This window comes from Aplidium turbinatum, chromosome 1, assembly GCF_918807975.1.
Source record: "Aplidium turbinatum chromosome 1, kaAplTurb1.1, whole genome shotgun sequence".
In the NCBI taxonomy this organism is placed as follows: domain Eukaryota; kingdom Metazoa; phylum Chordata; class Ascidiacea; order Aplousobranchia; family Polyclinidae; genus Aplidium; species Aplidium turbinatum.
Genome location: NC_137472.1, coordinates 54,528,903 through 54,541,031, shown reverse-complemented (window position 1 = coordinate 54,541,031; position 12,129 = coordinate 54,528,903). Strand labels below are relative to the sequence as shown.

The window sequence follows — 12,129 nt, the reverse complement described above, 5'->3', positions numbered from 1 at the left end:
GTTGATGAATTAGTTAAGAATCAGTCGCCTCCTCGTTCCTGGAACAACTGGAGCGCCAATTCTTAAAGCAATGAGAACACGACTGAACCCAACATCACAAAAACAAACTAATATACACAGTTACACACACATATTGAAATTACATAACGGACTATCAAAACAAGGACTATTTACAGATTTCATACAGAAATAAAGTGTTCGCAGCAACGATATTAAGTAGCCTATATATTGTAGAACAAATACATACATAAATTTATGGTTCGGCAATTTGGCTCTTTTTTGGCAAATTTTGAAAACTGATTGGGCTTTAAGTTCTTTTGGCGATTAGTCAATATGTTAAAATGTGCTTAAATGTCCGGGGAAAATTGACAGTAGAACTGCCTAGCCACCAGGCTAGATTAAAAGTATGACGTTGACTCATCTGCTGTCCCTTTTTTTAGTCACCCTTGTCACCCAGTGATTGACTAGACCTGATTTTTCCGCAGAATTTCTGTAGTTTTGTATCAAAGTCGCGAATTTTTTTTTCATCTGATGACGGACTGAGTTAAACATTTAACCAAAAGACTTGAAATCCTTGTAATGTCTAAAGTTGGCGAGTTTTCACTGCGTTCGGCGATTTTGCGACAACAGTTTTGCTACAGAATTATTGTGGGTCTGGCAACCCAATTTGTTGATTTAACTAATCAACTTGCTTCAGTAATCAGTTCTCAGTTCAGTTGCTTACTTGCTTGTACAGATTGCGTTGCTGCCCTGCGGGTTGCAGCACTGGTAGGCGGTACGGTACCGTGTTGAAAGGTAAGAATGTTTGGTATAAATCTTGATTGAAATAAGGATTATTATCGTAGATTCAAAAATCTTTCTGGTTTACAGCGCGTGGTTAGTAATGTAATTCACCTTATCAGTACTGTAAAGCTCCATCTTAACTAAAATGGCAAATCTACATCGCCAGTGATTTGGAGTTGTACTTTAGCCTACCGTAGATATTTCCGAGTAATAATATGTTTTATGTAAATTGACAGTTCAAAGTGGTGCTTGGCTAGTGTCTGCTCCGGTTGTACAGGTACTAAAATGTGTAGGCAGGGCATGACAGGACATACCGTAGGACATGTCATGGTAGGGCATAACAAGGAATGGTGTGCACTGCCTGCACATTTTAGTACAATTGGTCTGCTCTGCCGTATGATTATATAAACCGTATGATGTCGATAGAGTCGATAGTAAAAAAATAAAGAATATTCCGATATTCAATAGTGCCAAAAAAAGTAAAGAATTAACCAGTCTTCGAAATTAGCCTCGGCAATCGGCAATTGCTGAGGTGATTGCCGAGGCAGATGCATGAATGGCACATTAGCCTCGGCAGTAAAAATGCCGAGGCCACACGAGCGCGTTTAAGGACCACAAGATTACAAAAATAACTCTAATTTTCTCAGACCAAACCAGACTAGGAGATTGATTCAATCTTACTATTGCTTAATGTTTTTATTTGGGTTACTTTCTACTTCGCCGGCGCTTATAGAAATATCACCCTATTTGCATTGATTCAACGCCAGTAGACGTCAAATTATTGTAAGCATTTACTCCTTATTGCGCTTCGCCTTCCGTTATCTCGTCCAGCTGTATCAGAAATGATCGCGCCGCTTTCACAACGAACCACACAATATCAACAGACGTAGAATACATGTAAGTAATAGGTTAACGCGTTAACCTTTAGAGTGAGCTTGGTTACTAATTGCGGTTTGTGATAGATGTCTGGTTGCGTAACATTTTTAACAACAACAGGTGCAGTTTTATACGCTGACAATGCTCATGTGAACCATAAAAAAAGTTTGCAACCTTATAAATACTGGCTTAATTATTACGCAATAAGTTATTCTTTCATCGAATGCTTGTTCTTGTCCAGTGTCATTGCCAATATAAATCATGATAAAGGAAGAGTAGATACAGTTAAAATATGGAATTTACCTGCTATAGGTTATGAAACAGAGGGGACAGAAGGAAAAGTTAGTGTAGTATTTTGCAAAATTTGTAAAGAATTTTATGACGGAAACAAATCGGAATTAGAAAAGCTACGGGGCCCAGATAAAAAAGTAGTATGGAATTGGATAAATGGTACTTCGGCAGTAAAGAAAAGTAATGCTTCCGATCATATGACATCGCGCGTTCATGAACGGGCAGTTTTGCGTCTTCAAGCTTAAGCTTCAAGCGTCTTAAGAAATGACGTCGTCGTCGTCATTTCTTATTGGGCGTTGTTGTTACGCAATACAACCGGTCGGGAAAATTAAATCGATTTGTGCTGACTCGAACGTTGAATCAACCCAAAATTAACATACTTCCCCCCCATGAGTTATTTAACATGAATTATCGTAACAGCGTGGGTATCGCGTTGCTCGTTTTATCGCTACTTTTGGTATTATTACATCACAACAAATCAAACAATGCGGTCTTGATAGACTACTCTATTATATTTTTCGCTTCTCGTTTTACATGTTGTGGTAGCCTACAATTTTTTCGTGATAAACGTTCACAGCAATTGCCGAGGCAATTTCAACTTTCGCCGTTTGGCCTCGGCAACGTTTTTGCCGAAGTAAAAATATGCTAATTTCGAAGACTGATTAACCGATTTCAATACTAGAAAAAAAAGTAAAGAGTAAAGAATGTAGTAATCAATATTAAAAAAAAATTATTCCACCACTCTTTCTGAATGCTCAAGGCAAATTGTAATAAATTGAAAAAAATTCAAAGAAGTGAATCGGCATGCTTTAACAATTACGACCCTTTCTAACAAACTGCATGAGCGCCTGGACCTAGCCTAAAAAAAAGAATGCAGGGTTCGAGTTGAATGCGATCAACCAGGGTTTCCCCGCAAATCGCTCCTCTCAATAGAATTTCAAAGTCTGCCTAACAAAATTGTGGAATTCGGTTAATATTTTACAATCAAAAAAGTAAGGCAGTGGCTATTCGACCGGCGCCGGTCTTTGAATCTGAAACACTATTTGACCGTCATTACGTCATTATACAGTCACTTTTTTCTCTTTCAAAGCAAAAGACGAGAAGCGCGTAGCCTATATAAGTTCTAATCCAACCATTTTATCCAACTCGATTTGTGGCGCGTGGGATACGTCGTCGGCTCCTATTCTAGAGGAACTGAGTTCGATACTACCCGGAAGCGTTCTTTTTTTAACTAAATTTTGACTCGAAGTGCATTTTTGTAGTCAATTTTTAATTTGAGTTGCATTACATTTACATACCATTACCATTTTTTTAAAAGAAGCATTGTATATAACTAACTTGTTGTTAACTAACTTTGTTGAGAGCAAAAATGTAATGATTTGTTTGGCAAACACGGTCACAGCAATCATTTAATTTTTCGTCATTAACGCGTCCGGAACGAAAAAGATACTAACTACAAAAATCGATATAGACCTACCAGCACGTTAATGAACGGGAAAAGGTGGCAAAACCTTGAAAGGTAACGTGCCTGAATGAAAAATTATGTAGTAGGCTAATAAAGTCTGCAGATTGTATCAGCTTGGCAAGTAGCGCAATGCTTTTCACATTAAATGTTATATTGAACAGAAAAATATGTTGTTTTGTTAATGTGTGTGCATTTATTTGTTGTTAGTCCAGGTTTGTGTCGGCGAATACTGTATCAATAAATTATTCAAGTTTCCGAACATGACTGAGTTCACTTTTAGCTAAGTCCTACACTACACATCAGTAAAAAATATATCGTAGCCTATATTCAAGCGGGTGGTAGGCTTGAGTGAAGAGTAATTTGGTTTTCCATCACAACCTCGAAAAAATAAAAAATAAAAAAATGTATCAAAAAAAAAATGAAAAAATAAAAAAATGTAAAAAAATGAAGAAGTAAAAAATGTATCGTAGCCTATATTCAAGCGGGTGGTAGGCTTGAGTGAAGAGTAATTTGGTTTTCCATCACAACCTCGACTAGGTTTTGCCAAAGTTGAGCTGATACAATCTGCAGACTTTATTAGGAATAGCACCTAAATGAACAGGCGCCACAGTGCTCTGCACCTAAATATCTTGACGCAACAGTATGCGTGCCTTAATTTGACCGGTGCCTAACTGCCTGCACCTAAAAGACGTGGACCCCAGTGTGAAGTATGACTCAAATTATCAGCTTAGTACTGTCTGTGTCATGCGTTTGCCTTGTATTATAAATATTATAAAAGAATTGACCAAAGTGCTTGCATAAAAATATGTTACTATGCTTCGTATATTTTTCGTATATATATAAGTTTAAGGCGGTTTTTTTTTGTAACGTAAAAACTCAAAATAGTGACTTTGAATTTAGGAAAAAGTAACCAAAATGTAACTTTACTCAACATAAACAAGAAAGCGAAAGAAATGGCAGCAATTCAACATAAAAAAGCATGTAAATTTATTTCAATTTGTACTAAAATCATAATTATATATAATACAAATTCAAATTATACATATTATATGTAATGTTTTACTTTCCCTGGCAGAAAGTTTTTGTCAATCAAGTTAACACAATTTGTTTCACCCCAAAAAATTACTTCACATTTACGAGTTTTTGGGAATACAGTACTAGCAATACGAACATGCATGGGCTCGTGCAAACCTAAACTCCGTATCATAGTAGAAGATATATTAAAAGTCTTGGCATTACATAGAATGTATTATAAATTCATCTCTCCAGTAGCAATGCAAGATAAATAAAAAGGGGAATTAGGCAAAAAAGTATGCAAAATAAAGTGACTAAACAAATAAAAAGTAACCTAAAAACACAAAAGTTAACTTTTGGTAACTTTATAACTTACCCCACAACCATGAAATTTTGGTTCTACATTTCTTTTGTTAATTGGTACAACTAAAAAAAGTACCTTTAGTGACAAAAAATCGCCCTAAATGACACAAATGTCGTACCATGCCTGTAAAACTTGAGAGAAGGGTAAGCTCTTGCCTTCCTAATAATTGTCAATCTGTTTTGAATTGTCATTTCAGGAAAGTAATCACTTAGTGTCAAGAAATGGCAAAATATACAATTGTTGAGTTTACAGGGGAAAATGCTGTTCAGGTTGTACCAAGTCCATGGACAGTTATAAATGAGGTGAGCACCATTATTAAGTTGATGGACGACATTGGCTTAGTGGTTAATTTGGCTGCAAAGCAAACATTGGTAAATTGTTTGAAAATTTATTTTATCCAGTTTTGTGTCTTTGTTCAACAACATAGTAAAACCAATTCCACTTTTTGACAGGTGTTGATCTTGTGTATTTTTAAGCTAGTACAGTATACCAAATTCACTTAACTGGTTTATAAATGGCGTACTGACTGCTGGTATTAATTGCTATTTACTTTGCAGACTACCAATTTAGGTCATTGTTATTGGCCACCATTTAGAGCAAGCTACCACGTTAAAAAAATGCTCAATTGTGGATAAGGAGAAATGGACATTGTATGCAATAAGAGTCCTGGGTGTAATGGTAAGAAATAATATATTTTTATATTGCTACAAATTTTGTGTTTATGGCAAGAAGAACGTTTTGTAGTCAATTTCTTTATGACAAGTATTGATAACTTTTGCATGAAGTAAATTATTGATAAACTGATAACTATATTTAGTTTAGTCTAGCTGTTTATTTTTCAGATGACTATAAAATTGCTTTGGCGATGTCAGAGCAAGCAGAATACACTTCGAACTTGGAAGAAGAAGATCTGACCATCAGAAAGCGTAGGAAGAGAAGAGTAGAAGTCCTAAGTTCTTCTGACTCTGAAGGTTGATGATAAACAATTGATAAAATAGTTAAGAAAAATTTATTAAATGTAGTTCTATATTTAATTTTAAATTTAATGTAGATATCAACACTCAACAGTCTGTTCCCCCTACGAGAGTTCGTCAGTAAGTACCTCCCGACGAACCCTCATAGAGGGAAACAGACTCTTGCGATCTTACTTTAGTGATTGTACATGTATAAATATGGCGCAAAGCTGTTTTGTGTTATTACCCGAAAACTTTAAGCTACACAGTTCCATATATACAGAGAGTGGTCAACGTACTTAGCACAGTAAGTTGATACTGGCTGAGGGAGAGACGCTGAAAACAATTCCGTGACAGTACATGTACAATCTTACAGTACACCCTTTGTTTGACCATATACCTGTGCTTAAACAAGTAGATATTATTAATGGAAGAGGGTAATTGGTTTTAGCGGCCCTCCCTCAGTCAGTCTTAACTGTGCTACCTAGTACCTACGTTGATTACTGAAATATCATAGACTGGCACAGTGGCACTGCTGTCTTATCTATATAGAACACTGCGTTGCAGTCAGTGTTGGATCTGTTTCTGCCCAGATTGCTTTTTTTCGCTGAGACTTATTTTATTAACCTCTGTTGTTAATCATGAAACGTCGTTTGACAACTGTTTTTTTTTGTTTCTGGCTGAGACTTTTTGGTAAATAACCTCTATTATAAACTAATTCCTTTCAATATACATAATGCCACTGTGGGATTTTAGAAATCTTCAAAAATGGCTGTCGATTTCACCGAGTCGAATTCTCCGAAATAGATTGTCCCAATAGTGGCAGACGGATTTTTTAATGCTAGGTACTACACAGAAAACATGTTCGTTGTAATTTGAAGTTTACGGTAAACTTCATTTTTTGTTTAGATAGCGATGATGATGAAGGACATCAGACAAAGAGGCTTACATTGAACTCTTCATTTTCTTTACCGATACCGCCACAATATGAAGACTGTACTCCATCAAGTACAGTAATTTTTCATAATTTCCTACCAATCTCTGCAAAGTTGAAACATGTCAATTAAATAAGTTTTTTTCTTATTTACACCAGGCAAGCCAGGATCGAGTACTGGAAAGAAACGTCACGCTCCATCTGAATTGCCATGTATGTATTTGCATGTATGTGTATTGTGGTTGAGATGACAATATTTTCTACATGGTTATAGCCAAGCCTATTCTAATCTGTATAGCAGTATGGTATTAACATGAGCTGACAACTTTGGTGTAGCGTTAACGTGCTGGCTTTGGAATCGAGAGGTGTCGAGTTCAAAACCTTCCAACACCAGATTGTTTCCTTGGGCAACGAACTTTACAACGATAACCTCTACCCAGTAATCCATCAGGAGTGATGGGTAGCATTAAATTCCAGTCACATTAGTTATAAATCCATTTGGAAACAGTTATACAGTCGACTCCATGATGGGTGCAGACTGCAGAAGTTGTTCTACGCAGTGTCCTCTATTATTAGTGTGCAAGACGCTTTCCCACTTAGAAGGATAAAATGCAATCAATCATATCTGGGAATGTTGCAAGAGATTTGTAACATAATTTTTATTCAAAATATTGAAGAATTAATTAGCAACTGTAGCCGGTTACACCACTGTATTCTACTAATAACTTTTTTAGTGCGAAGTCTTGTGTCGTCACATAATAGACGGAATTTGGTCACCGACGAACCATCTCTTGCACTAACTGGTGAGTGGTATGCTATTCTTGAGCGTGATTAGAATACAGTGCTACTTGATACCTTTTTCTTGTACAATGTACCCAGCACAGTTGTAGGCTACTCAATACAAGTACTTGATTGTAATTGATTTCAAACTGTTAAAGTTTTGACCGCATAGCTCATCGCAAAAATTTTACAGCATTTGAAGCCACAACGACGAGAAGGCTTGACAAAATTGAAATGGACCTAAAATTTTTAAGTGCAAAGCTGATCAACATATTGGAGAACCAGCAAACGCAGATGGTATATTTGCACAAGCTGAGTACTTCGGCTGTTGCAGACCCTGAACCTGTAGATGTAAACCTGGCGCCATTTCGTGATGTCCTAAACTTTGAAGAGTTTTGTGGCAAGTTGGACAATAGTCAAGATTTCAAAAAGAACTTGGTATGCAGACATTATATTTTGAAGTACTTTACTTCGGCTATGTTTTTTCTTCGACATCATCTGCTTTAATTATCACTAATTTTTATTTAAACCATGGAGAAATAAAACAGAGTAGCCTTAGCGGGTTTAACGTAATGTATTACACACAAAAATATAACATAATTAAAATAAACTCTAACGTTTTCGACACGTACGTGTGTCCTCACCAGACAGTAGACCATGTCGTCCATGACTGCCCAATCCATCAACCACCACATGGAACGCTTGGACTGAAGACCCTGGATGACGAGACTGTCGAATGGCTGATGACATCATGCCCAAACATATAGTCCGGAAGAGGACAGCTCATACGACGAAGAAGATCAGAACATTGCAGATTTTAGTAATTCCTGATGAGGACACACGTACGTGTCGAAAACGTTTGAGTTTATTTTAATTATGTTATATTTTTGTGTGTAATACATTATGTTAAACCCGCTAAGATTACTCTGTTTTATTTCTCTGGTTTAACAAAGCAAACTCTGTACCAAAGCTTTATAACTTTTATTTGTAGACTACTTTTCTCTGTGCGCTCGGAGGAAGAAATCCAGCAAGTTGTCTACGCTTGATGTTGAGGAAGATTGGGACAAGCGAACTTTGGTCCCAATATAGTTTGAAGGGGAAGAAAGGGAAAAAAGCCCTACAACCCCTTTCTATTTACTCCGTTATCACAAGTAAGCCATCACGTTAGCAATTGCGTTACCTTTTCCTGTTATGGGAGTGTTCACAATTGACATCAACCACATTATTTTCCCAACAATTTCAATTCTGTAGAGCAGGGTTACTCAACTAATGTTAACAATGTTCCAGGTTGACAAGTTGAACATTTTTAGCAGTCCGGTAAATAAGTTCTTTTCCACGCAACCACGAAAGTTAAATTATCTGTACCAAACCACTTTTTGAGGTAAAATGTAACTCGCATTGGATTTCTGAGAAAGTGTCGGGGAGTCTGGATGTCGCAGCCCCTCAGCAACTAGGATAATCTCAGTAAAAATTGCTTCCTCCCAGTAGAAATCTGTTTAAAAAAGCCCTGAAACTTGGCAATGAGGTTATTCTTCCAAAAGCTTAAGGTTCACCATCAACACCCAGAAGGTCCGAATTCGGACCGCGATCCGCCAGTAGAGTAGCCCTGCTGTAAAGTGTCAACCATTAGCTGTTGACAATAATTGTGAGCGCTCCTTAATTATTTTATATTATATTGTTTGATTGAAATACAACTTCTAAATAGCTAAAGAGATATACTGTGATATACTAAAGTATGTCAAATTCATTCATTTTTTTATTTTTACGGCGCGGTACGTCATAAACATACTTTACCTAATGGTTTTAAAGATAAAAAGAAAGATTAATGAATGCCTTTTCTTTTTCAGAATGTTGGCTTACACTAAACAAAGATGGAAAACTACACCAACTTGATGGTGCAATCACGGATTTTTTAAAAAATGCTCCAAAGGGTCTACAGGTAAATATAAGAACGTTTATCAGCGATTAAGGAATTTTCATTTAAGCCTAAGTTTTTATTTATTTGCCTAACGCATTTTTATCCTCCCGAGTACGCTGCTAGTGTTTACACTGTTCTTGTTTTTCAGAAACACAAGGAAAATGAAAACAAGATCATGTTGGAACAGGACCAACTCTGCGAGCCGGACGGGGAAGCGAGCCAATTTGAATGCTGACCTGACATTCCAACCTCGTGTAGGCTGGCTCGTCTACACCGAACATTACCATCACGGCCTCACGTACAAACACTAATACAACCGTTGAGTTTTTCGCATTTTAAATACATGTTCTTTGATGTGTAGTTTTTGAAGTTGAATACATAGATAGCTGCAGTTAACAAGGACGATTTATACTGCAATTGATAAAAGTAATGGCACACAATACGCATAAGTTTTGTAGATTACAAATACAAATGTATTAAATTGTTGATTTCAGATACGCGGAAATTAAGTAGAATGTGGGTGTAAAACCACATAAAATCCACCACCAAATCTACGTGTAATACACGTGAAATAGTGTCGACACTTATACGTGTATTATACGTGAAAATTAACCTAAAATACACGATCCAAGGAACGTAGAATCTACGTGTCAGATACGAGGAAATTAGGTGTAATGCGAGTGTAAAACACGTAAGATCCACCACCAAATATACGTGGAAAACACGTGTATTAGTGTTGTCAGATACGCGGAAATTAAGTAGAATGCGGGTGTAAAACACGTAAAATCCACCACCAAATATACGTGGAAAACACGTGTATTAGTGTTGTCAGATACGAGGAAATTAGGTGGAATGCGGATGTAAAACACGTGAAATCCACCACCAAATATACGAGTAATACACGTGAAATAGTGTCGACACATATGCGTGTATTATACGTGAAAATTAACGTATAATACACGACCCAAGGTACGTAGAATCTACGTGTAATACACGTGAAATTTCTAGCTGGGATAACCTTTTCCAAACGCCCGTTCAACCTGTGAGTGGACCAGGGCAATCCACACGTTTTCCAGCTGTTTCAGGAGGTCTCGGGGCCGCGGCTAAGGGTCTTCCGAAGGCTGTAGAGCCAAGGTCTGCGAATTACAACCGAACTCCTCCCCCAGAGCGTACAGGTCACAGGGCCGTCATTAGTAGTAATGCTTTGCCCCCTTCACAGTTTTCTGCTCCGCTAGGTTTTGATCGCCCAGCTACACGTAACTTGGGTGGTTGTGAGAGGCGTATCGCGTCTCCTGATTTTAACGTGTGTGAGGATCGTGATCGGGCTGTGCATGTGACTGAGCCCACTCAGCCCCTTAAGGGATATAGCTTGTCTTCTCCCGCTAAATCGAGTTCTCAACAGCAGGATTGCTTTTTTGAATACCAAAATAGTAGGACGTTTTTCGATAAGGCGGCCTTGATTGGTTACGATGGTAATAATATGCCATTTATCTTCTTTAAAAATCGTGTTACGGCCTTAATGGCAGCTTCGCCCTTTAAGGGGACTTGTTTGACTTTGTTACAAGCAGCTTGTGTTAGAACAGCTGCGCAAACGATTGCTAATTTGGTTTCTGACACCCCTGGCTTGTCAGAGGAAGACAGGATAGAAATGTCGTTAGCTCGCTTGTCCCAGCGTTTTGGGGTTCGTGGAGGTCTTTTCGCAGAACCAGAAATTAGAAAGTATCGCTATGGTAGCAAATTGACTTCGACCTCTTCCAGTGATCTGAAAGAGTTTAAAGATGAATTATCGCAGTGTTTGCTTTACGCGCAAGCTTATGGTCAGCGTGATAAATCAGAAGGACGTTTTGTTTTGGATTTGGCTAAGCGACTCCCGTTTGACGCTAAGCAGCGTTATCTTGACTTTTTAGGTGATCAGTATGGTGGCACTGATGAGCCTACTTTTCAGAGTTTGTTTGAATTTGTAGTACGGGAGGAAACGCGTAAGTCGACTGATTTTAGCATTATGCTAATGGGCGATTCTGGTGAGTCGCAGCAATTTAAAAAGTTTGGCAAAGGAAAATTGCCTTCATGTCCGGTTAGGCAGACGTCCGTAAAACCCCATGATGATGTGATGTCAGGGAGTTTGCAGTACTCGACTGTTGTTGGCGCACCGCGCGGTTGTGAAGCCAGACGTAAAAACCTACCGGCATGCATTTGTTGTTCGTCACGTGGTCAAGTTGAATATCATTTTTTGTCTAATTGTAAAGAATTTTTGCGCTTGACACCTAAAGATCGGAGAGATGTCATTGTGAAAGCTGGCAAATGCTTGAATTGTTTGCGCCAGCATATGGTTAGGGATTGCGTTCATGCAAATAACTGTCGTCAGTGTGGGCCTAACAACGATAGGAAACACTATTTTCTTCTGCATGATTTTTATGTGACGTCACGTGATTCTCTGGATTCGATTGGGAAAGATGATGCTCGTGCCAGAGTTCCTGTGCGTAATGTTAAGATTGGAAATGTTAAAGCAGCCTTTAACCGCGTTACTGCTGCTCGTGTTTTGAATCCAATGACTGGCAAATCGAAGTTGGTGTATTGTCAGCATGATCCTGGTTCGCAGTTGACGTTTGTTTCGAGTAATTTGGTGTGTGAACTTGATCTTAAACCGTACGATAAAGCGTCGTTTAAAATGGATACCCTGGCTGGTCAGAAACCTACTTGTGCTGACCTTGTCAAACTCAACATCCAGTCGTTAGAGACAGATGAACTGTT

General features: G+C 37.9%; 1 protein-coding gene across 3 annotated transcripts; it reads left to right on the top strand.

Moving 5' to 3' along the window:
* Positions 1-737: 737 nt before the first annotated feature.
* LOC145783111 (uncharacterized) lies at positions 738-9,738 on the top strand. 3 transcript variants are annotated; one of them, XM_082594889.1, is made up of 11 exons: positions 738-795; positions 4,990-5,095; positions 5,351-5,471; positions 5,621-5,764; positions 6,656-6,754; positions 6,840-6,893; positions 7,415-7,483; positions 7,654-7,898; positions 8,452-8,611; positions 9,308-9,399; positions 9,527-9,738. In XM_082594889.1, exons 3-11 carry the CDS (start codon positions 5,435-5,437, stop codon positions 9,611-9,613), a joined length of 987 nt encoding a protein of 328 aa, XP_082451015.1. In that variant the 5' UTR covers positions 738-795; positions 4,990-5,095; positions 5,351-5,434; the 3' UTR covers positions 9,614-9,738. The 3 variants fall into 3 exon arrangements, with proteins under 3 accessions (XP_082451015.1, XP_082451033.1, XP_082451024.1); XM_082594898.1 differs by lacking the exon at positions 738-795 and having other exon boundaries at positions 2,490-5,095; positions 5,636-5,764; XM_082594907.1 differs by lacking the exons at positions 738-795; positions 9,308-9,399 and having other exon boundaries at positions 2,472-5,095.
* The last annotated feature ends 2,391 nt before the right edge of the window (positions 9,739-12,129 follow it).

What these genes read in the sequence shown, in the direction of transcription:
- LOC145783111 (XM_082594889.1), top strand. Translation starts at nt 5,435, where the DNA reads ATGGACATTGTATGCAATAAGAGTCCTGGGTGTAATG. An exon ending in CGCTCCATCTGAATTGCCAT is followed by an intron (nt 6,894 to 7,414) that starts GTATGTATTTGC and finishes TAACTTTTTTAG; the next exon opens with TGCGAAGTCTTGTGTCGTCA. An exon ending in ATGCTCCAAAGGGTCTACAG is followed by an intron (nt 9,400 to 9,526) that starts GTAAATATAAGA and finishes CTTGTTTTTCAG; the next exon opens with AAACACAAGGAAAATGAAAA.